At 39.3% G+C, this 26,069-nt stretch overlaps 1 protein-coding gene and 2 long non-coding RNA genes across 7 annotated transcripts in view; 1 reads left to right on the forward strand and 2 right to left on the reverse strand.

Moving 5' to 3' along the window:
* The window catches only part of LOC135306290 (uncharacterized), an 81,057-nt gene extending 80,606 nt beyond the window's left edge, over nt 1-451 (reverse strand). For both annotated transcript variants that reach the window (XR_010367098.1, XR_010367093.1), the window contains exon 1: nt 393-451. This is a non-coding gene — a long non-coding RNA (uncharacterized LOC135306290). The remainder of the gene's footprint in view (nt 1-392) is intronic.
* On the forward strand, nt 292-12,343 carry LOC135306280 (uncharacterized). Of its 3 annotated transcripts, none has more exons than XR_010367085.1 (4): nt 292-540; nt 1,911-2,053; nt 4,273-4,364; nt 12,139-12,343. It is a non-coding gene; the product is annotated as an uncharacterized LOC135306280 (long non-coding RNA). The 3 variants fall into 3 exon arrangements; XR_010367079.1 differs by lacking the exon at nt 12,139-12,343 and adding an exon at nt 6,151-6,230; XR_010367078.1 differs by lacking the exon at nt 12,139-12,343 and having other exon boundaries at nt 4,273-4,541.
* Nucleotides 12,344-18,633: 6,290 nt separating this feature from the next.
* The window catches only part of TMEM245 (transmembrane protein 245), a 77,331-nt gene continuing 69,895 nt past the window's right edge, over nt 18,634-26,069 (reverse strand). For both annotated transcript variants that reach the window (XM_064429968.1, XM_064429959.1), the window contains one exon: nt 18,634-25,458. In XM_064429968.1, coding sequence (XP_064286038.1) covers nt 25,413-25,458 — 46 coding nt within the window. In that variant the 3' untranslated portion in view covers nt 18,634-25,412. The remainder of the gene's footprint in view (nt 25,459-26,069) is intronic.

Here is a 26,069-nt window from a genome sequence, read left to right on the forward strand (position 1 = left end):
ATATATCCTTTAAAAATTATACATTCTATTCTGAACTATCCCACAAACTTGCCTCTGTTTGGAAAACTTGTCTGGAATTACAAAATCCATCTCTTTTCCATTTTTCCACTTCTACACTCTTTATTTGTGTCTTGCCCTGTATCTGTTCCCACCTTTCCAGTCTCCACACCTGTTCCATTTCTCCTCATCTGGCTGACATGCTGAAAATAATCACAAAGGGTCCTCTGTGACTGCTGCTACACCACTTAATTCCTTAACTCCATTATCAGAGATCCTTTACAATATGCTGGGCCTTAGCTAGTCACTCAAAGCTCTCCAGTTACACCAGCAGTGTACCAAAAACCATCTTTCAGAAATCTTTTTACACTCCACTGCATTCACATTTTACTTACCCCTTTCAGTCACAATTCCCTGGGGTCTTCCCAGCTGCACTGCTGGGCATTGCTGCCACCAAGCTCCAGTTCCCTCAGATCCTACTCACTCAGGCTCTTTTAAGTCATCTTGATCTGAGTGGGGTCTCTCACAGCACCTGGTACATCGGTAGGTTTGGAATGGAAAGCAAAGGGGAGGGGTGTGGAATTAAACAAAAGAGCCCATGTTCAGGGAACTGAGTGTCAGCAAATGAGTACTGAAAGGGGGTGAACTAAAGGAGTGCTTCCAGTGCAGTTCCATCTCTGCTGTCAGTGACACTGTCCTCACGCTCCCCAAATGGATCATTGCCTTGTTCCAGCAGCACAGGGAACATTGCACAGGCCTCAGGGGCAGCACTCATATTGCATCTGAAAAAAGGTCAAGCAGGTCCAGACTGCAGTGGGAGGTGAGAGGGGACAGAAAAAGGATATATTTTTATTTAAGTCTAACTGAAGTATCATAAGATCCAACTAAAATACGGGTCCAAATAAACATGCATGATAACTTGAGAAGTCACTCTTTTTCATAAGAAAAATCTGTCACCAATAACTTGGTGATTGTCTGTTAATCACCAATCCCTTCCTCTCCCTTTGCTAGTACTTCTCAGCCCACATTTCAAACATGCTTGCTGTCCCAGAATCCTGGCATAAATGCAGCATGCAATGAACCTGACCCCGATGCTTGATGGACAGAATCTGGGCTGCTGAACAAGTTTAAACTTGAGGCCAGGTCTGTCCATAACGATTCCTAATTTTTGCCGCACATCATCTGAGCAGTGGCAGACTGGACCTTCGGACCTGAAGGTCTGGGGGTGCTGGAAGCGGCTGGCACGGAGCTGCTGCCCCTGGGCACGTTACTCCCCTGCAGAGTAGCACCCTCACAGCCCACTCTCACGGAGGCAGAGCCCTTGTGGAAGGCAGCCTGGGCAGCCCTGAGTTTATTCGGGGGCTGACACGCCCTGCTTGTTCCCCCAGGTGAGCTCCTGAGCACACAGGAACAGCAGCAGCTTTTCTCCTGTCAAGGGCAGAATCACCCTGAGAGCAGCAGGGCTTCCAGGCTCCAGGGGAGGTACCCAAACTCTTCAGATGCGTCAGCACAAAAAGTCAAACACAGCTGATCACAGAGATTGCTGTTTGGCTAAATATTCTCCTTCTTCACATTCACTGCCGTGCAAAATCACTTCCCCTTGCTTTAAGCTCTTTTATCAAGTGTTTCCCTGAGGAAATATTTCTTATAATCCAAATCAATATCCACTGAAGTGGATTTAAGAACCTTAAAGGCCTGGATGCCTGCTATTAACATCAACTTAGATAGCTACTCTGTTAAACACAGGCTTTCAGTGGTGATTCATTTGCTAGAATCTATGTGCCACAGGCAGTGAATTGTTTTTTCACCAGAATATTCTGTGCCAGCTTCTAGAAGGCATCACTGGGTTGTCATTGCTTGTGGCAGTGGTTGTTTTATTTTAAACTGAAATATTTTCATGAAAACACTTCTAGGTTTCTTCCTCCTATCCTATGTCATCACCCTGAGATTCCTAAATTCTTGTGAGATGTTGCCATGACTAAAACATTCCCACTGCCTATTGGATGATCATGAAGCATTCAGAACAGAAAAGAAAGTCATAAATGCTTTACATAAGGTAAATATCACATTTCAAATGAAGAAACACATCGTAGTTTTATGAAAAATGTGCAGTTATTTTCTTGGGAAGCTCCTGTTCACCTAACAAACTGCATTTGTGCCTGCATTTTCTCAAAAAATAAACAACCATGCATACTTACGTAATAATACCCAACATGACTCATACCTATCTCTTAAATGGTTTTGCATCATGTGCATACTCCTTCAACCCATTCATGCATCTTTCTTCACTGCTGAGAAGTGCTCCTCACAGAGAGCTTGACCTCGTGAAAGAAAAACACTCCTGGCTGCTACTGATTGCTCACAGTTGCAGGTGCTCAGCATTTCCCAGAACTAAGATCTTAAAGCTGTCAGCTTGAATTGATTCCAAGGAAAATATTATCAAAATCAAATCTTATTTCTACCTTCATATATACCTCCTCCTTCACAATGTATAGGAAATCAAGGCTGGAAGACACTAATTAACCTCACTTCACCTACTTATTCTGAAAAACTAAGTGATCTGCCAAGCTGAATGTGTTTAAATTGATGGATCCTCTATCTGATTTTAATCTTTTAAAACTTGCTAAGTTGTTCTTAAATTGTAGATGAATTATGTACTTCAATATTTATACAAATTCTTGTCTGACTAGTACACATATAGAAGAAATTGAAACTTCAGAATTGAGGAATCTGATAATCCATCCTACATGAAACATTCCAGATGTGGAATGTGTTCACTGTGTGTCACAGGTGCTGAGGCAACAGAGTCACTAACTTCGTTAAAAGTTATGGAATTTAACATCCTTATGTTTTATAGCAGGGTGGTTGATGGCTTTTTTTTTTTTTTGTGGGGGAAGAGAGGTTTAAATATTTTTTACATTATTATTTCTAATAATAATTACAAATAATAATATAAAAAATTACCTAAATCTCTCAAACTTGTATTTAATGTTTCCTTATTTAAATTTTACTGGACATTTAAAAATCAAATATGAAATAGTAATTGCACTGTGTCTAATTAGGGAAAATGCACCAACTCCTTTTACATTGCAAGAAAAAATATCTTTAAAATAGAAAATCTGGTGTATTTACATAGCCTTAGCCATACTTTGCACCTGCATAAAAAACAACCTCTGAAGAAAGTTTAAATCTTCATGGAAGTCATATTTAACAATAATGTTTCTTCCACACCAACTTGTAAAACATATGTTCAGTCTATTCACAAAGTGTGACATGGAATGTTTTTAGATACTTTTTGGGGTTTTTTGTTCGGTTTTGGTTTGGGTTTTTTTTGGTTTTTTTTACTACAGTACTGCTTTTGCATAATTTTTCTGAAGACTGAAGAACCTTATGGTTGACATTTCATCAGGCAGCATGTGACTCTGTTATTTCCACAATAGCAAACTGCATTCTTATGCTCTAAAAATCTCAGCTCCTCATGACACTAATTCAGAGGGATGGTTACAAATAACCAGTGGGAGGCACTAGCTGTGTTCACTGAAATGGAAAAATTTGCAGATGTTTGATAAACACACAGATGTAATTATCACTTCAGATTTTTCAGCTAAAGCTAAATAAATTCTTTACTGTCTCTGTAACGCAGGCACAAATACACAACAACTATGATTTTTTTTTTTGGCCACAGCCCTCCAGCTGCTTGCTCATCCAATACAAAAAATTACTTTCCTTATTTTGGATAAACATCATTCATATTTATAAAATGTTTTTGCATTTATTTCACTGTAAAGAATACAAAAACAATCATCTGATAACTGTTGTACTTAGATCTCTTGCAGTAGGAAAGGCAAGAGGAAGCCAAGACAAATTAACATGTAATTCAATTGCACCCCCCTTTCTCCTGCACCTCAGAACACCCCCTTGCAGAAGGACAGGCTGGATTCCATCTTTTCTGAAGCACTCTTGAGGCCTCAAGATTATCATACACAAAGGATATAAGTTATCAGCTCCCAGGCAGATCTCACAGGGTGTACCATGCAGTTTCTAGATAACAGCATCTAGCCCTCATGGGTTACACTGAAGACAGTATTTAAAGAAATCAGACTTTTGAAACTTTTACACTCTTAAAAAATAACTATTACAAAGTAAATCCAGTGGTTTCTTAACTTTTCCCGTTAAAACAGAAATTAAAATGTCAAGTTTTTAGCATAAAACATTTCTATTTCTGTGCTTTACTATGCATGAAAAAAAAATTATTTTTCTCCCTATCTTTTCCAGAGGTGGCACCTTAGGGCTTGAACATGCAACCTGAGTCTTATGAGCACTAAAATAGCTGATGAACATGCTCCAATACCAGGGAAAAGACAAAGGTAAAGCAACTCTGCTGAAACACACTTTATTAAATCAACCTGTCTTGCATTTTCCCTGGGCTAAGAGCACAAACAGAGACAGGCAGAGCTGTTGTAACTCAGTTCTGAGCCTGAATGCTGGCCTTGAAAGTACAACTATAAGAGAGCTCCACGTTAACTGGAGAGAGAGACTGAAGAGAATGGAAAATATCTCTGTCCCTGCACCCTCCACCTCAAACCTCATCATCAGCTGCAGCTAGAGCATTTCTCTGCAGCTTAAAGTAATTGTTAGAGACAAAAGCAGAAATCTGTAGTCTGTGCCTGCAGCAAAGGGCCTCACTACCCACCTGCAGAATTTCTCCCCTACTGCAAAGCTCCAGCCCAGCCAGGCTCTGCTCAGGGTTGGGAAAAGCAATGGCTGAAGAGCACTGCTGTCTCAAGGGGATATTTCTTCAACAATACATGTAAACATGCAGTCAGTGTCGTCTTTTATATTTCCATTTCATAAATCCAACTGAATCACATTTAGTTGTGTACAATCATGATCTGACTTATTGGCAGTCTCTGGATTCCTCACTTGTCTTGCTCAGGATGCAGCTAAGCTCTCCAAAGGTAACCAGGTACTCAAAATGAGACTTTCCTGAACCATTTCAAAAATACCCACGAGCAGTGTGTGCCTGCTCTCCTTTCTTTTGGCCAAAGACAAGACAGGTGGTATAAAACAAGGGAGAAAAATGTTACAGCAACACCTGAAAATCCAGTGAGAATGTCAAAAGCAAAATACCCTTTCCTTGACAGACTTCAGAATGAAACTGGCAGCAGTGTCATTTTCTATGAAAAATGTATACTTGAGGTAGAATTGTTCAACTGTCAAGGGAATATTTATGAAAAGTTGTATAAGAATTGCCTAAATAGCTGCCAGCTCTATTATGTATGTAAAAGCCATAGCTGAGATGTTTAAAATATTTCAAGACAAGAATTAAAAAAAATATTCAAATGCATGCCAGCATTATATGTTAAATGTTAAAGCTTTTCAGTGACCTTTGCTTTCAGATGTTAATTATGCATCAGACAACACAGCCGTCCAAGTTCCTGCTAAGACAAAGCCAATCAACAGATACTTTCCCCAAGATAAAACTGCCTTACTGTACAACAGTGTAAGTCTCTTGACAACACTGCATACAAAATTCTGAAATAATCCACTGGAAGTAGCAGTTTCTCCAGAACTGCTGGCTTAAGAGTTAGCCAGTAATTGCACCTGATACTAAGCCGTTCCTAGGATGAAACTGTTTGCTGACTCTGATGACCATGGGATTATTATTATTTATCAAGTGTCAATGAGATAAAACTGTAATATATGCAAATACCACACATCTCTCCCAAGGTATTTGCAGTACATATTAGAAAGATAATGCAGTTTATCACACCGCAACGAGTAATTAGATAAGTTCCCTGCAAATCAGGATCTCTTCCCTGGGAGTCACTGTTTTAACAATGTAGTTAGACCAGGCTTGCAAACCAGACTTCTTCTGAACCAAAGGAGCTACCTTTATTTTCTAAGGTCAGTGCTGAGTGCCTGCTTTACAAAAGCATTTAGATTATAGAAGTATATTGAGTATATAGGAGACTTGCAAATTTTTAGTTGGTAAACAACTATTACATTCTAAAGCATTTTATTGTCCAAGTAATCTATTGGTAAGCTAAGAATAGGACCACTATCAATGTCTTTATGCAAAAAAACCCTCCTATTTTCAAAGTTTAAAGCCTATTTGTTGCTTTGCTGATTTAATATCTTTTCCATTCCAAGCATGCTGGTCTCCCCAGCAGCATTGTTCTTTTAAAAAGAAAAATATACCACAGCTGCAAACTCAGGAACTATTTGCCAAGTAAGTGATAATATTGAATGGCAGTAAGGTCTGTGCGTGTTAAACACAAGCCTTAAGAGAATTCTTAGGACATCACTCGTATCTGGTTTTATTTTACTGAAGTCTGTGCCTATTTCTCAAATACACATTTCTGTAACCAAACATATTACACTCTTTCCTATCAACCATTGTACACATCACCTGCTGTGCCTATAAATTTACTTAAAAGTAACACATGTAACTATTCATATCTAACTTCTAATTATTGTTTTTAACTGTTCGCCTAAATGTTTATTTAAGCTACTGTTCGAGGCTGGTCTGAAAAGGAAGGTAGTCATGAATGAATATTTGGGTTCACAATAGATAGGTGTTACTTCCTACTGCTCACCACGTTCCAGACCAGCATATTTTAACTCTTTCTTAACTTGACCAGACAGTCTTGTACTTGCGGGGTTCCCAGACGTTGAAAGGAATGTTGAATCTGACTCCATGTTCACAGAGGCTAATTTATTGTTTTATGATCTATATTATCCCAAACTAAACCATACTAAAGAATACAGAAAGGATACATACAGAATGCTAGAAGAGTCTAATGAATCTCATGACTCTCTCCAGAGCCCAACACAGCTTGACCCTGATTGGCCAATAAGTAAAAACAATCCACATGAAACCAATGAAACAAGCACCTGTTGGATAAACAATCTCCAAACCACATTCCAAAGCAGCAAAACACAGGAGAAGCAAATGAGATAATGTTGTTTTCCTTCATCTCTGAGGCTTCTCAGCTTCCCAGGGGAAAAATCCTGGCAAAGGGATTTTTTCAGAAAATATAACAGTGACAATACAGTTCAAATCAAATATATCAAGGTGGAGTAAAGGAAGTAAAGGGTAGAGACTTGGAACTTCCTTCTTTCTCCAGAGTCTGCTTTAGACTGTCATTAAGCATGAAGCTGCCTGCAGAGCATCTGTCTCTCCCAGGGTCACCAGCCACTGCAACAATGTGCAGCAAAGCCCTGGGCTGGCCTCAGGTTTTCAGGAGCATTCCACTAAGGGATTCATTGTAAGAACAAACAAGGTACCTGAAGATCAACAGACCCAGCATAATCCCTAGAGTGCTCCTTACCAGAAAGAACTTTTCAGAGCAAAATCAATGAGAGTTTTGACTTGTTGCTTCATGAAATGTGAAACAAGAAGCTTACTGAGAAATATTCTTCCACATCTTTTGGCTGTTGTTGAAAATAAGATGATATTTGTGTTTTAATCTGGTGTGTCCCACAACATGCCAGAAGTTATTTTTTCTCTGCTGGACTTCTTTGGCTATTCTCCCATATCCTCTTGAACCTGGGACAACCAAAAATTTTCCATAAGTAATTCACCTCTTAGAAGTTTGTTAGTGGATTTTTTTTCCCTTTCAGGGACATGATTATTCCTAGCAAATATTGCAGTTAATTGGTGAGGAATATTCCAGTGAAGTTTATGGATTCGATGCAAATATTGATCTGCATTTACCTTGGAAAAAGTAATTTGAAACTTGGTCAATGACAGATGAAAGAAACTCCAAATTTAGTTTTCAGGAAAACCACATTTTAAATTTGCTATTTCAGGTGGTGAATGCTTGTATTTGCATTTTGTGCTATTTTCCCATGGTTTCACTTCCTGTTTTAATCACAATTTCATTCAGAAAAATCAAAATTATTTGCAAGATAATAATTGTTCTGAAGAACTGCAGCTCCTAGAAAGAACACGGTCATCAGCACAGCTGCAAAAAGCAATATCAAAACCTGCTAAACATAAAGATCTTGAGAAGTTTCTATAATGTAAGCTGCCAAGTAGTTCTTAAATTTTTAACTGTGCAGTCTCACCCCAATTTAGGATAGTTTACTCCTCCCTGAAAACGGGGTATAGCACACAGCCATGATGCCTTCACTTTTTGACAAAATGCTTTTCCTCTGAAGAGCAGTCTGCATTTCATGGACTTCTAACCCAGTCAGGAACCTACCAAGCAGAGGTTCTGGAAAAGGCAGGTTGAATGGACAAGTCCTACAGAATTCAGAATCATACTCTTGGGTTTTTTCCTTCCCTTCTCCTCCAACATAGACAGCCATAGTCTGAGTGCTGCTTACTGGACATTCATGGCAAAGATGTTTTACAGTCATCTCCACTGGTGCCTCTGTTGGATTGATGAGGCAACATTTTTGGCTTAGGACTAAAAGCTTGGAGCTTCCTCCTAAAAGCATGTTTCTGGTGGACAAGAGCAGGGTATAATTATTTTCTTAACAAGCATGAAAACCAAAGGGGATTGCATCCAGCCTGTTTTTTACCCAACTGCTATGTATTTAAGGACCTGCCTGAGAGGGTTCAATACTCTTTTCTGCCTAAAACACCAAGACATTACTCTTCCCTCCTGACTGCTTTCCCCACCTAGAGCTGGGAAGGTGGTTTCTTTGCTCAGTTAAAGCTGTTCTGTTGCCCACTGAATATTTAAAAACCTATTAAAATGGAGTGAGCAGCAGCCTCTAGCCTCTACCCTCTACATATAAAAATTAATTCATCTGCTTCACGTGAAGTTGTTACCGTAGCAGCAGCAAGGAATTAGCATCCCATTCCACAAAGGCTGCTTTCAGGAAGAAGAGTAAGCTAATTTTGCATCCCCAATTAGTGTTTAAACCACCGAGCTTACTTAAAAAATCCCATATATAATGCTTATGTTGGCCCTGCTTTACAATACAGTATCAGTCACTTCTCTGTTGTGCCAAGAGCCCAAATTCCAACATGCAAAATAGGTCAGCTGAGAGTATGTGCAGCTACCAGAAGCAGAGGGACCACGCCTTCTTACAGGTTTGGGAGAGCTCAGGTGTGTGTCTGCTTCTGAACTGCTTAGCTCTGCCAAGATTCATCTAAGAACAGCTTTTGGGGAACACAATAATAAAAACAGTAATCCCACAAACCTCAGTTTCCTCAAGGATTAAAATGAACTCAGTAGTTCATCATAGCAATTGTGATATTGGGCATACAAATCTCAATTCCCTTTCCCCCACTTTGTGTCTCTGGGTGGATGTAGAGCAACACTCAAATAACAGCTTCCCTGGCTTGTCTATATTTTATACTAGTTGGCACAGAAAAGAAATGGGTTGCCTGGAGAGAAAAAGAGGAATGAAACCCAAAAGATAATTAACACTCTCAGTGGTCAGAATGAGAGTCCAAGACTTTAACTGTGACAGAGCCTGAGGAAACCCTGATACAGCAACACTGCCAGAGCCATCAGCAGAACCATGATTGCTTTCTAGCCTTTCAGTGGGGAAAAGGCAGCTGTAAATCCTCAGGAGGGAAAAGGCAGCTGTAAACCCAATCTACAGTGGGCAGCAAGAAGATTCAACAGTTTACAACTGGTGTGAACTTTAAACAATCCCTCAGAAGTTATAAGGGTGTCCACTGAGTCAAAAGATGGCTTCAGACCAGATCCAGGAAAGGAGGTGCCCACTTCTCACAGGTTGCTCCTGCTTCAAAGAGCAGAATGCCACCAGGAAACAGGCAGCCAGGAGGCAGCCGCATGGACTCACCCCCCAGGCAGCCTCTCCCCTCCAGGATTTCTCTTCCTTTGGACCCCACCTGAGGCACCGGCTCTTCTAGTTACACCTAAAGGGCTCTTTCCCCCTGGCAAGCCATCTACCCGCATCACTCAGCTTCATCTTTACAAAAACCCATATTGGCTCCTGGTGAGGTAACATCCCAAAACCTGTTTCAGGTAAAGCAACTTTGGTGGTAGCAGACACATGTTGTAGTCTGTATACAGATAGGACACACAGGAAAACAAAATTTTGATCTCTTCTACTGATGTGCCACTGGCCTTCTCCATCTTCAAAGTGAGCTCTGCAGAGCTGGATTTTTCAAAATCGCTTAGTACATGGGTTTAACTCTGGTGCCTCTGAAGTATCTGATTTAACTCCTGCTGTTTGTAGTGAAAGCAGTGACATCAATGTTATTTATCCCACCAAGAATTTCCCACTACCTCATTTTATCTGTGAATAATAAACACTTAACAACAGTCTCCTGCTTCTCAGTAAACTGAGATCTGCTGTTAACAAGTTACCCAAATACCCCAATCTGGAAAGAGCTAAAGAAAAAAGAACTGTCTGGCAGTAGGAATATGTATCTTTTTCCACAAAGGACTCCAAGTATCAGCAAAAATGTTCCACAACATTTTTGCTTTGGGGTTTTTTTTGGTTTTTTTTTGTTTTTTTTTTTTTAATTATGATAGGGAAAATGGTTTTAAAGGTAAAACGTAGTTGTGAGCAAACAGTACATGAAAAGGGTCTGTCTCTTTACAAAAATTGCACCGCTGCCTCAGTGTCACTTAACTGTGATAAAGAGGCTGCCACCCGCAACAGTTTACCCAGTTCATCTTCTGAACTGGATTCATAAGAATTAAAAAACAAAGCCAATGGAATAAACAGTCAGTGCAGTGGGACTTTCCTGTACTTTCCAACTCAGCAAATCTGCAAGGTCATTCCTGTGTACTGTAGAGCACGATGGATTACACTGCTCCTTAACTAAGGAGCAATTAACACTTGGAGGATAAGTAGTAACCACAGGCCATTCCAGAAAACATACTGGCTCTGAGGAAAAGGAAGCAGCACCTGAGCAAACCAGAAAACTTGACAGCATTTTCCAGCACCTCAAGTAGCAAATGTTGCTGTTAAGTGAGATCAAGGCAAGGCTTCAACTTTTTGAAAACGACAGAAAATACAGAATGTTTTTTCATTCGACATCACAGGTATTTATTTGAAAAACATGAAAGTCAACAAGCTAACATCAAAGTAAAACCATACAGAGCTGAAAAATTTATCTGGCTTCAGCATGACTCATGAAACCATTTCCATTGCTAAATCCCCAGCAAAAATGCCCTTGTGCAGCCACCATTTTTGTGTTATAATAAAAAGATACATTAAAAGACAGGGTTCAGTAGCATGCAAGGAACTCTCCTGAAATTTCAGATGCTGATCTCACAGCTACCAAGCCAGCAGGCCTTCTTATCTCTTCAGACAGCTATGAATGCTTTAAATACAAGAGGGGATTTAACTGAATGAAACATTCTCTATTCTAAGTATTCACAGAATTTTGAGATAAATTGATTCTTCTAGGCCTTATTTTCCAGCCTACAAAACAGAGGCCACAGGACTTTGTTAATTCAGAGACTCAGTTGTCCTAGTCAGTGCAATGAATGATTTTAAATCCTCAAGGATTATTAATACCTTCATCAGTGAGCTTTTTCCATTAGTTAATTAGTGTTAAAACATGTGCCTTAACTCAAGTCCAAATTTGTTTGGAATCAACTTCCAGCTACCTGATATTGACATTTTTTTCTACTTGAAAGGAAGCCCCTTTGATTTTTCAATTTGCTTTTTCCTAGAATTTGATTAATCCAACATCAATGACCTCTTTCTTGGCTAAACACCAAAATGACGTTATTTTAATCTCACATTTGAAAAAAAATTGTCAGGACTGTATTGCCTTTTTTTGATTTCAGAACTTTTTTTACAGTCCAACACACTTTCCAGTGCATGAGCCTCAGGACTAGCCTGAATATTTTCTCAGTTCCATTATTTCCATAGTCATACATGGTGCTATCATCTTACATATCCAAGGATTGTATTTCACAGAATCACAGAATCAATTAGGTTGGACAAGACCTCTGAGATGATTGAGTCCAACCTGTGATCCAATGTCACCATATCCACTAGACCATGGCACTGAGTGCCATGCCCAGTCTTTCTTCAAACTCCTGCAGGGATGGTGACACCACTGCCTCCCTGGGCAGTCCATTCCAATATCTAATTAATTCTTCTGAAGCAATTTTTCCTAATATTTGACTCAAACCTCCCCTGGTGCAGCTTAAGTCTTGGTCCTCTCATCCTGTTCTTTCTTACCAGGGAGAAGAGGCTGATGCCCACCTGGCTGCACCCTCCTTTCAGGTGGTTGTAGAGAGTGATAAATTCTCCTCCAGGCTAAAGAATCCCAGCTCCCTCAGCTGCTCTGGGCCTACCCATCCTAACCCAGCAAAGGTCCCTTCTGTCCAAGCTGTGAGCTGCCAGCTTTTCCAGGAGGGTGCTGTGGGAGATGGTGTTGAAGGCTTTGCTGAAGTCCAGGTAAACCCATGCCAGCCTGTCCCTCATCCACCAGGTGGGTCATCTGGTCATTAAAGGAGATCAGGTTAGTCAGGCAGGACCTGCCTTTCCTGAGCCTGTGCTGGCTGCACCTCATCCCTTGGTTGTGCTGTACATGCTGTGTGATCACACTCAAGGGCATCTGTTCCATGACTTTGCTGGGCACCAAGGTCAGGCAGACAGGCCTGGAGCTCCCTGGATCCTCCCTGAGCCCTTCTCATGGATGGGTGTCACATTGGCCAGCCTCCAGTCATCTGGGACTCTCCAGTGAGCCAGCACTGATGGCAAGTGACAGGGAGCAGCTTGGAGAGTCCTTCCACCTGCACGCTCATCACCCTGGGGTGGATCCCATCTGCTCCATGGATCCTGAGCATCCAAGTGGCTCAGCAGGTCACTAACTGCTCCCTCCTGGATTACAGGTGTCCTTTCCTCTTCCTGTCCCTGTCCACCAGCTCAGGAGGCCACTGGTCCTGAGGATAACAGGTCTTACTGCTGAGGACTGAGGGAAAGAGGGTGTTAAGTACCTCAGCCTTCTCACCTTTGGTGACTGTATTCCCTCCCAACACCCAATAAAGAATGGAGCTTTCCTTTGGCTCTCCTTTTGTTTTTAATGCATTTATAAAACAGCCTGCTCCTGCACCTTCAAGATTTCTTTCTTGAAGTACATCCAGCCTTCCTGAACCCTTTCCTTTTAAGGACTGCTTCCCAAGGGACTTTCCTAATCAGTGTCCTCAACAGGCCAAAGTCATCCTCTAGAAGTCCAGTGGTTTTTGTTTACCCCCACCCTTACTTCTCTAATTATTGAAAATTCCATCATTTCCTGGTTGCTATGCCCTAGGCAGCCTCTGATCATCACATCTCCCACCAACATTTCTCTGCCTGTAAACCACAGACTGGTGGGGCATCGCCGCTGCAGCCTCATTTTTTACCAGCTGTGTGAGAAAGTTCTCTTCCACACACCCCAGGAACCTCCTAGACTGCCTCCTTGCTCCGTGTTGAGCTTACAGGAGACATCCAGCAGGTTAAAGTCTCCCACAAGAACAAGGCTGGAGATGGTGAAATATCAGCCAGCCACCTACAGAATGATTTGTTTTAATCATCATCCAACATCACTGATTTTCACCCTGCAAGACATCTAAACTGAACCCTGAATGCTTTAAGGGGGATTAGGTTCCAAAATATAATCCTCATAAAAGATGTGCAATTCTGAATGCATCACCTTGCATCTGGCTCTGTTAATGAGATCAATTTGACAAGTAATCAAGATTTCTCAGAAAGAATTTTTACCTGCCATTGCAAATCCTGAGTTATTGCACTTAACCTTCAAGTAGTTACAATGTTTTCTCCTTCATCGCAGTGTTTTCTAGGAGTATTCCTATTTATTATTTCTACAGTCACTTACTATTTTATAATTAAGTTTTCATCTGTGTTACCAATTTCTTAATCTTGATTATTTTGACATGGTGTTTGTCAGGTCTCACAGAAGTCCATGAGATCAACAAAATTCTTCACAGTCAATCTAAATGGAAGCATTCCCTTGGGCAAGACCTGCCATGTGAATGGCTGCCCAGAAGACAGGAAACCCCTTTATCACTGAAATTTAGCCAAATAATGGTTCTTCAAAATTTATTTAATTTGTATGAACATTCAGAGCACTTCTACCTTGAAAGATAGGACTTAGGTGTAGAAAACCAGCTGTTGTATCTAGGGAACAGGACGGTGTCTTTGCTCTATGGCCATGGTGAATTTCTTACAGCTGGAGGAACTAAAACTCATTTTCTTAAAATATTTATTCCTGAGAGATAAAGAAAACAGAAACATTTGAAAATGCACAGGCAAATCAGATGTTCTCATACAGATACTGAGAAAATTCTGTTTAGCTACTTAGTAGCTACCACTGCAAAGTAGTTCATTCTGGCTAGAAAATTAAATATATTGGCATTCATTTGCTCTCATAAAAGAGCACAAGTGCGTTGAAGGCAAGCTTTTAAATGCTTTGAAACCAGTGGTGATGGTAGGCAGAGTTCAAACTAGCTGGCAGATAAACATGGCTAGGAAAACATATTGGATTCTATCAATTCAGATAACTGGCAACACTTCAAAGAGAAAATCAAATTTATTTCCTCTTGAAGGCAAAAAAAAAAAAATCAGTTTAAATCTTCATGAAGAAATTTGCTTTACAGTGTACAGGCAGCTTATGATTGTCAGGACATACGAAAAAATGGGAGCAGAAAAACCCCCACTGCAATAGTGCAGCAGTGACAGTCTGGCTACACCTACCTACTAACTGTGTTTCATAAAGCAAAGAAATAACTTATTACATGTCAGTTGCAGACCACCAAGAAGCACAAGAAAAGGTTTGGCATTCCCAGTGTGTAAGCTGCTGAACTGCCCTGTCACTGACTCACTTCTTGAAAGCCTCCAGCTAAACCAGCATTTGACAAAAGCCAGTAGCCTTTGCTCTACACAGAACAGAATTCGTTTGAAAAACTCTGTAGAAGATTAACTTTAAAAAAAACCCAAAAAACAAAACTAAAGAAAACCTGACATTGCTGCCTCCTGAAGGGGATATAATCTAGTTTTAAGCTTTCCATCAGACATCTGAAAAGGATGCTGTGACTTTTACTAGGTTGAATTGAAATGAGTAGAATTGAAACGTCTTCACCAAGAAAAAATTCTGGCATGTCTCAGGGAAAGATGACCTTTTAGGACCTTTCTTTGACAGGCATCTAAGAAACCATTTGCTTTGATAAAAATAAGATCTAGATTCCCTTTCTGAAATGCACAGACTGGTTCTTTAGGGTTTTTTTTTGGGAAATGCATCACATTTAAGCAAAATCTTACACCAGAAGTCCACACCACAAAGTCCTCTTGGACCTCACATTGTTCTTATTCCAAGAGTGATATCCCCATTGTCACAAAAAAAATCTGCAGCTCCTTTCAACCAGCAAACATAAAATAATGAAGTTATCCTTAACTATCAATCAATATTATTAAATTGTTTTGTTCTATTTTTTGGGGCTTGCAATCTGTACGTGGACACTTACTAAACGTGTGTCATCTTAACGTGTACCATGTAAACCCTCCAAACCACCAGTCCAGTGCCAAAATCCCTGGAATGGTTCTGGCTGGTGGGACTGCCATTTCCCAAGTTTGCCATCATTAATTTGAGTTATAAGCTAATGAGAGTAGGTCTTGAAAATACCTCTAGTTTGATAAACCTACCTGGATATACACCCTTGAATAGTAATTATAAACATATTCATCATTACAAGTCTGCACCACCTTAGAAAAGATTTTTTTTTTTAACTGTGACAGGGCTGTTACTTCTGTTGGCAAAATGGATGTAGAAAAGAATTATATGGAATGCTTCTTTGCCATAGTGCTTACTGTTAATCTGGTGATCATTAACCTGTTTGTACCATTGGTCACTGATTAATTGCTAACTCTCCATATCAAATGCTCCCAGCTTTTCAATCCATAATACCAGATGGGGGGCAGCAAATTTAACTCACCAGTTTAAGGGTGAATGTCCCAAGAAACTGCAGGACTGGTGAAGGGCTTGTCAAGGAAGCTAAATGAGGAGCAGCTGAGATCACTTGGTCTGTTCAGCCTGGAGGAGACTGAGGGGAGACCTCACTGCAGTGACAAATTCCTCATGAGGGGAAGAGGAGGGGCAGACACCCATGTCTTCTCTGTGGTGACAGTGACAGGAGCTGAGGAAATGGCCTGAAGTTGTGTCAGGGGAGGTTTAGATTGGATGTTAGAAAAAGCTTCTTCACTCAAAGTGTGGCTGGGCACTGGAACAGGCTCCACAGGGGAGTGGTCACAGCACCAGCCTGAGAGAGCTTAAGAAGTGTTTGGGCACTGCCCTCAGGCACATGGTGTGACTCTTGGGGTGTCCTGTGCAGGGCCAGGAGTTGGGACTCAATCATGATGGGTCCCTTCAAACTCAGTATATTATATATTTCTATGGTAAGTTCAAACAAGCCCAAATTTACCTTTACCAAATTACATTCACGATGCTGAGAATGATTTTTTTCCTTCAGAAAACTGAGAAACACGAGGTGCAAAGCTTTCAACCTGACTTCTCTCCAACAAGCAATCTCTGAGCAATCCAAGTGTGTAGTCAGCAATGCTTTAAACAGGATGTGCTAAGTCATGCAAAGCCTCTAAATTAAATATTTTTCTCTCCCATAAAACAAAAGGAGGGCTTAAGGCAGGCCAGCCAAGATTATGTGTGATTTTCCCTAAAACTTGTCAACTTCAGCTGAAAGATACTTATCAACACATTATGAAAGCATCAAAAGTTCTCAAAGTTTTATCACAATAGTCTCTCTGCTGTTTGTCTTCTAAAGTAAAGAAAAGCAGGTGTTTGCCAAAGCTAATCTTGGTTTTATTTTTTATTAATAAAAAAGATTAGATTCCGGTAAGAAAGGCAAAATTAAAGCAGAGCCTAGTCATCTAAGGCATAAGGATTTGATTCCATCTGCGAATCAAGAATGCAAGTGTGTGCACAGCTGTAAGTCTACAAGGGAAAAAAAAAAGAAAAAAAACCAAATAAACCACTCCACACAGCTGTCAGTGCATACTTTTGAGCTCTGCTTTCACCTGCATGTATTGCAAGTACCCTCAGTGTTTAAACCCAAGTTATGCTGAAGGAACAGGTGGAGATTTTTATAGTTGTTATTACAATACCAAGAATGGCATTGCAGCAGTGCAGGAAACTTCTTCCTTAAACTATCCTGCATCTGCCAGCTCTACCAAAACACTTGCAAGGGTGAATGCTCAGCACTTCAGGGAACCAGATCCTCAAAGAAGTTGTCAGGGGCCCATCACAGCAGAGGTAATGGCAGCACTAATACTCTAATTTCAAAGAGTGCCTCATATACCAAAACAAAAAGAAAGAACTACTTGCAATGATGTGAAATATGAACTTCCTTGAGGAAAAATAGCTTGCTCAGAGTAACTTCTGGTTTGGGAAAGCAGAAGAAAGATATTAATTGTTTGATATAAAGCTAGGCCAACTGATATAAACATCTTTCACTCAGAAGTATGGAAGCTGAATTCTTGCATTTGATATGATTATACACTATAATTCAGTGGCAGCACAAAATTTTACACAGCATGAGATACCATCTTGGTGCCTTTTTGAACAGCTTTCAGTTTTCTTTGTTATCATTCACCATGTGTTTGGATGTCAACTAGATGTATTTGAATGTCTAGGGTATATTTTCAAAATGCCAATTGCTGTTTTCTATGTGGTAAAGCCAAAAGACTGCAATCTTTTAAATTGTATCTCTGGTCAAACTCAAAAGCACATTTTTTGCCTGTTATCTGCCTGATAACTCCTTCATATTCTTTACCTTCCCACTCCCAAAATGCTAATGAACTATATTGAACATGTAACTCCTGAACTATTTTGAAGAAACAGTTGAGACTAAGCGAACAGGTTGGTGCTACATCACTGTATATTTATCTGAGACGGGTGTTGAACAGAACTCCTTATTTTTTAAATAATACCATTATGTGCACAATAAAATGACTAAAAAAAACCATACAAGAGCTAAGGAGTTCTCACAGATGTGCTTTGGTTTGCCTGAATACAGATGTGTTAGATCCTTCTAACTTAAAAGGAATTCTGAGAATCTTGGAGAATCTGCCTCAATTAAAAAGAAATAAAAAATTAAAACATAATTATGTTAGTAGTGTCAATTGTTAATCCCCCTGCTGTAGATGCACTAAACAGGTTTGACCCCTTCAGAGAACTGAGGCACCAGCTAAAACTGACTGGCCTGTAGGAAATACTTCAAGGTGACTGCTCCCAGAACAGTGAGAGGGATGGAAACTGGAACATCAGCCACATCTCATTTTAAAAGGTGAGCAGTCATGCAGGGAGGATCATGCAGGATTTTAGAATGATCTAAAACTCCACTTAGGCACCAAACAACCATTTCCAGTTCAGAGAGCAGGCCATAATGGAAGCAATTTGAATTACCTAGAAGTGCACCGAGCTTTGGTAGGGTCTGGATGTGTGGGTGTGGTACCGCAGGCAGTGCAGCAAACTGCCAGGTGCCAGCGGGAGGCTGTGTCCTTCCCTTTCCCACAGAAAATGTAAGGAAAAGTGAACTATGGCTTCTCTCAGTGACATCAGTTACACACAGGGACTGCAGATCCAGCTTTACCTACCTGTTATTTCACCAGATTACCTCCTGCCTTTGTGGCTGATTCCAAAGAGCCCGTCATTCAAATCAAACTCAGTTCTCTTTATGTTAATGGCATTTTATTTCAAAATATATTAACCATTCTGTGCTTACAAAGGACTGCAGTGTGAATACAATATCAAGTTAAAAGCTTCTTAAACCTGCTACAAAACCCATTTTTATTAGGATGAGAACTGGTGCATACAATCAAAATTATTTAAATACCTTTGCAGTCTACACAAGTAGTTCTCAACCTCAACTTACACATTTTATTGGGCCACAGATGGACATAAGGGTTATATTGTCAGTATTATACATGCAAAACCAGGTACTGTATCAAACCCAATTACTGATAACATCAGTTTTGAACACAGTTCCATTCTGAAGATGTATCACAGGTACAGACAAAATCTGTGTCAACAGACAATAGAAGTTATTGCTCCAAATCCCCATGGGGCCTGGTAGGAACACACACTTTAGAACAACCTGTGCTCTGTAATGCAAAACATCTGCTGTTAGGTTTGAGTAGGGTGTGGCCAGTCTTAGGATAGATGTCAAAAGTTTCTTTGGATTTAGTTTGGTGACATTTCCCAAGGAGGAAAAACTCCAACCCTCCCACATCTTTTGACCAAAACATCAAATGCTAGCTAGCATATATAAATATACATATATATAGGTAAGAACCTAACTACTGACATAAAAAGTTGGTTTCCAACCATCCAACCATCACCGAAGCACAGACAATCTGTTTTTAAAGGCAACAATCTGAACAAATTGAATGCTTGCCGAATACAATCATGATGACAGATGACAAACTGAAAACACTGATCTACACAGACAGTAGGTCATGAACAACACAGAAGTAGTTTTTATCGATACTTGAGAAAGATTCTGGTTTAGGCTGAGACTGGCAGGAAGAGCAGTAAATACTGGGATTTTGTTTTTCCAACCTTATGGCCTAAATGCTAGTTCTTAAGCCTAAGGAACTACTGTAGCATGACTACTTTTTGGCTTTGTGATGTCTCTCACATTTAATCTACATGAATACCATGAAACATTTCTTTGACTTTAGGTCCTCATTAGATCACTGTCTATGACACTTTAGTGGGTAAAAAGTGAGGCTAGGAGAAGAAATCAACTTTTTGCTTTAAAAACATCACTCTAAAAATTCTTCATATATATATATATATACACACATATATAGATGCTAGAGCACTCACTGCTTTATTAGCTTGGAGATTCACCCTGCTGCAAGCAAATCTGCCTTGCATTTAACTCAAACTTGGCTTTGGTGTCACCAAATAGTATTTATATTAAACTATAAACCTTCAATTCAATGCAACATGAATTATGTTTGTCCAAGTCCATCCATATGCAGAGCAGATCAAACATGCATTTATTTCCAACTAGCACTTCCTTCCTGAATTGGACATACTATTTCAGTATAGACACTAAAAGTATGCCTTCAGGTCCTGGAATCAATTCCCAAAAGGGGATGGAAGCAATACTCTCATGTACTAAACCATATTCCAAACAAGATACCAGAGGAGGTGTGGATGAGTTTAAGAGTCTGGGGAACTGAAGACGTATTTCACTACCTAATTGTTTTAGTTTTTTAGAGGATGTGTGCAAATACTTTCAGGAACAGCAATCTCTCAGCAATGCATTACTAGCATCTTTTCCCTACTTTATATGAACTGCAATAAAACAGTGGTAGTCACATTACCAGGATTTGCTTGGCTCTTCCTCAATCTGTATCAAGTAAACATGAATTGTAGAAAATGTTGCTTGTATTCATTATATACAGGCACTATTTTGTTCTCAGGTATCTTAAAAACAATTGGACAAAATTTCAGTCAAGGTCTGAATAGGACAGAGACTCACAATATTTATATAACACTGCATATCAATATATACATTTGCAAACCCAGTGCAGAATCCCTGAATATGTTTATGACTTTTGGCATTGTTTCTTTCAAAACACCAAATTAATTTTCCTTTTTTTTTTTCTTATTTCTGATTTTATGACTTAAAAGCAATTTTGGAAAATTTTACAATATAGCATTTAGGTACCTTAGTAAAACTGAAAGATAGACAGTACCAGGTCAAAGATCAAGTCTCCCTAATGTTTGTTAAGAGTTTTAAGAGATTCTAGTTTTGTACAAATGGGAATAATAAGGAAATTGTCGCAGTTGGCTTCAGCAAAAAGTGTAGGAAATAAGTGTAAGAACTAAGAAGAAACCCTTTGAAATACAAGTCAATACAGAGTTTATAAAGATGATGCATCCATGGATTTAAGAGATGTCAGCTGACACTCAATAAAGATTATGTGGCAAATCAATTTTCTCTTGTAAAACTGCAAACTTCAAGGTAAGCAACTGCATCTCTAGAAGAATGCTACCTGTGCTATTAAACCTAATGAACACTACCTCCAACACCAACACCCTTCAGTACCTTCAAAGGAAATCGTAGCCATTTCCAGAGGTAGCATCCATTAAGGTGGCACTATCTGCAGTGACAAATTAAAGTCAATATAATATAAGCACAATGGTTGAATAAAGGCAGCTGTGGAAACACGCACTACCAACGATGAAAAGTTATGGAATCTCAGTAGAATAATGGTATTTTTCCATCCTCAGTGTATCAGGTCCACAGGAAAGGCTACACTGCAGTATTCCTAGTACAAGGAATCAGCAGCACAGCAATTTACCTGCTGCTTTTACTGGAGAACAATTTAATCCAGTTTTGTTTTTTCAGGTTTTCTGAAAACAATGTTGAACATCGCAGCCATACAACTATTTCAGAAGTTATGCTTATACCCACAATGGATAATACTGGAGACAGCATCCAATTTTCCCTGAACAATGCTTTTTTCTTATTTTAATTGAACAGATTATGGATTTTCTATTCTAATAATCTCTGACAAAATACACATCCAGTATATCCTCCTCCCCTGTATCTTTAAGAGAAGCCCCACAGAGCTTGAAATCAGACAAGCCTAAGTGTACCTGAACACACACAGAGCACTGTACACAGAAAGATCACATGGATATCAAGTTAATTTCTGAAAAATGTGCATCATCTGTATTACTATAATGTTAAACTGTTTTCTTTTAAACAGCCTTTCAAAACAAGTCATTTCTGCTCCCAACTGGTCATGGTGCACCTGTGCTGAAAGCCACCATATTGTAGTAAGGCTGGCAAAATGAATGTGTGCCAGGTTCTTGCCCATTGCAGTTTGTTCCTAGATGGATCCAATTAAGCCAACATGGACAGTGACCTGAAGCTGACATGCTGGGCCATGAACTGGCACACAGTCACCTCTGCCAGCTCTGCTACAGCAGTGCTCAGCCAAGAGACAGGAAGGAAAGGCTAACTCAGACTCGAGTGCCAGAAACAGCACCAGCCCTTTGGCACTACACTTGATTGCAATTCCCCAAGGAGAGTGATAAAAACCAGCAGAGCTGAATTTCACAATACCTTAAGACCACATTGCCTTGCATTACTACGAGCACTCCCTTCTGAACTCTAAATTATTGAACACTAAATGTACTAAACACACTTGGTAAGTACATGCTCCTGGAATGACTGTTTACAGTAAAGCTGAAGACCATCAACTTCTTGCCTACAAGCATTATAGAAAAGATGGCCTCTCCTAAGAAAACCACCCTACAGAGAGTGGTGGAGCTTTTTTTGTTTTTGTTGTGGGATCTTGGAGCTGAGTGGGCTGAGTTGGTTTCTTTGAAAGCTACAATCCATGTACTAAAAAAAAACTTACACCACCTACCTGCTGGCTGTTTTTGCAGATGAGGCAATATAACCATGAACTGGCACTTTTCAAAGACCAGATGTCAAAATGACCAGTTTGATTATTTTCAAGACTGATCTATACTAAACCATTCTTACAAAGGCTGAGTCTGCTCAGAAAATAATATAGATTGCTAAATACCTAATGACAAGGTCTTCTATTTCTGCTGGTAATTAGACACTTGCTAAACAGGAAACCCAGATAATTAACGTATGCTCTTTCACAAGGTGGTATTTTGTGGTTTTGGGGTTTTTTGTGGTTTTTTTTTCGAAACGTGGTGAAAATCAGTGCATATTTCCTATTCCAAGAAGGTGTTATTGGAAGTTTTGTTCCTTCTTTTACTTTTTGGCAGTATATGTTACTGCACCATTACTGAACCATGCAGTTGGTTCCTCAATCAGGTACAGCACACAGCATGAGCTCCTGAAGTTACATTTACTGAGTAAGGATGTACTGTGGATGGCTCTTCATGGCAAGTCTGAGCTGAATTCGGAACAGAAAGCATCAAAATGAAGCCTCATTTCAAAGGTGGACAAAGTAAACAACATTCCATCAGATGAGAATTCTCTATATAAAAGGATTTCACAATGGAAAAGGAACATTTCAAAACAGCAATGTTTCTTCTCAGGTGATTTTACTCATTTGCATTACTGAAGTTAATGATGTATCAATCATGGTTTGAATCTTCACAGCAGAGACCCTTCTTTGATCTAAGGCAATCAGTTGAAGGGGAAGAAGAAAACTTAAAACCAAACAAAATAATGTATTTTAATGACTCCTTAAAATTACTAAGTTGAGTACCACAGGAGTTTGAAAGATTGTCTCAGAAAATGGGATAGTAAATGTGGACAATAAACATGTCTTGACCAGTGAGCAAAGAGGTGCTTTAAATGCTGTCTACAAAATCTACAACAAGAACACAACAATTCAGTGCAAAACTGTGAACTAAAAAAAAAGTGATACAATAAAGAAGTTGCCTAAATATCATGGTGCTTTCATTCCAGCTGGTTAGAAAGTTGCAGGAGTATTTTAGTAAAGCCTGAGGTTTCCCCATATCCTCCACACTAGCCACCAACAATTATAAAAATGTGTTTCACTTAAGCTTTTTTGTAAGCCACAAAACCAAGGAGATGAAACAGATACTTAATTCAAGCAACACATTCTTCTTATTCAGTTAATGATGTGTAGATCTTTCAGAATTTAAAATATTAAATGGTATGTTTCCATATTTTGATAAACCTGAGTCAATCTACTAAATTAAGCCCAAGTCTGTTCCTCAAGCACATACTTGCAAGTGTGCACAAACAGCATACTTAACCCCTCTCATTTAAAACATACAATTTTATCAGTAAAATTGCAGCAGCTTATTTTGAGAATCTGAGGAGCAGACTGTTTGTGTCGTGTTAGGCAGCCTGTTTATTGCAAATCTGTAGCAGGACTTTCTTCTCTACACTGTATCAGATTGCTTTCCAATCACTTTCCATGGCAATGTATTTTTCAAAACTGTGAAAATACATACAATATCACAGAAAGAACCTTCCAAATCTGTCAACACTCCTAGAACTCAAGTAAAACAAACATCTGCAAGCTGTTTGTGCACAAATCTTAGATATCTCTGGATAAGATCCCTTTGTTTCAAGCACTGAATTACTGTCAACAATAAATACAAGGCATGCCTATATTTTGTAAAACCCATTATCAATCAAACTCTGAAATCAATTCAAGTTACTGGAAACTGAATGGTGGTTCTTTGGTTAAGCAAGTGCATCTGCTACTTTGTACCTAGGGCCTCACTGGATTTGTGGAAAAGCTGTGCAAGTATGAAGTATTTACCAAAAACCCCACTTCTCATTTACAAAAGGATCCATTTATAAAGAGCCATTGTGTCAAAATGTTTTGACAATCAATACAAAAGGCCTTAAATGTCACCAAAGCTGCATTTTAAGCAAAATTACATATTCAGGATCTTTGTTTATTAATAAGATATACCTTAAGATGCATCCTGTATCACAGTAAGATATGTGGCCAGATGCTTACAGGGTTAAAAAACCCCAAATAAACTAAACCAAAATCCATGCTCTCTCCCCTTTCTTTCTGGTAGTAAAATTTGTTTAAAAAGTAAATGGAACTCAGCCACAGCATTTGAAAACCAGCATTAAATAATCCCCATTAAACTCCTTCCAAGTACTGGAAGGAGATGTGACCATCCTACATTACTACTGTCTGAGAAATCTTAAGGCCTTTGATGAAATTTAGTTGACAAAATGAATCCACTGGCAGCATCGATAAACAGCAAAATATTATCAGATTTTGCTGAAAATGGGGGCAAGATTTAAACTCTCTAAGCAAGTCTTCCTATGCCAGCAAGAGGAAAACTCACATTTAACAGTTTGCATTTCTATAAATATCAGGAAGATATTAGAAATACCAGTCTCCAACAACATTAAATTTCAGTGCGTGTAAGTGAATAATATTTAAGTGTTATTATGAGTTACAGATGATGGTTGAAGCTTATAAAGAAATACCTTGAGGAGGAGTAAACTACTATATTGTACTTTCATTTCAAAATCAGTGGTTTGCCCTTCTTTTGCCACCAGACTGCCTAAAAATAAATATTTTGGAATTACAGTTTTCTTTAAAGCTACTACAGTTTAATAAGACAAATAGCCCAATAAATAAAAGCCAAGTTAGTAATTTCAGCAGATAAGATAACGACTCCAGTGGATGTACCTGTCCTCTTAACTATTCTTTTGATAAGACAGAAGGTCTTCAAAGTCTTCAGCAAGGCAGCTGACTGTGTGTTGGTATGCAAAGCCATGGGAAGCAGACATTCTCTCTCGAAGAGGCAAAGTGCACAATAATGTAAGGCCAGCAGATGTTCTAGTGCTTTCTCCTAAATCCCAATCTATGCTTCCCTGTGAGCTGCCCCCAGGCACAGCTGGGAAGGGACAGAAGGCCATGGCTGTTGTGAACCCAAGAAAGAAGACAGCGACTCCCTCATGTTGTAGAGGTACAGTCCAGCACCTCCATCACTCTGCAGACATTTTTATCTCCTCAGGACTCTCTCTAGGTGACCTGGGAGGATGGGGGAGGAAGACAAAAGTGAAAAGTAAGACAAAAATCTGCCCAGTAATTCCAAACAATTGTTTCTTATAAAATAAAGGAGAACCAAACACACATGAAGATTTTTTTTTTGTGTACTTGGAAACTCTGTCTGTATCATACACGGCAACTGGAATGCAACTTTTACAAGCCAGAGACTACAGACAGGTCCAATTAGCAGTTTTTCTCCTTAATTACCCAGATGAAAGGAGACAGTACTATTCATGTGAATAAGGCAACAAATTATTTCTGACAAGAAGGGTATTCTCTTCAAGATGTAAGTATAATGAGCTAACCAATATAGTTTAACAATGCAGAAGAAACATTAAAATAGCTACTGTTGTTAATATTGTCACAATGTGATTTACAATTCTAAGTAGTTATTAAATTACGAGTTTATTCCTAACTGTATTATTATTAGCCCATTCCTAACTGTACAGTTTAAAGATACACTTCTATATTCCATAATTTCATATCTTCAGTAACGACCTTACTAGGGACCATACTTTAATGGAAAAATGGCATATAAAGACATCACATTTTTTAAAATCTAGGTATGTTTATATTTTGCAGTATTGTACATT

Source organism: Passer domesticus, chromosome 1 (genome assembly GCF_036417665.1).
Source record: "Passer domesticus isolate bPasDom1 chromosome 1, bPasDom1.hap1, whole genome shotgun sequence".
Lineage (NCBI taxonomy): Eukaryota > Metazoa > Chordata > Aves > Passeriformes > Passeridae > Passer > Passer domesticus.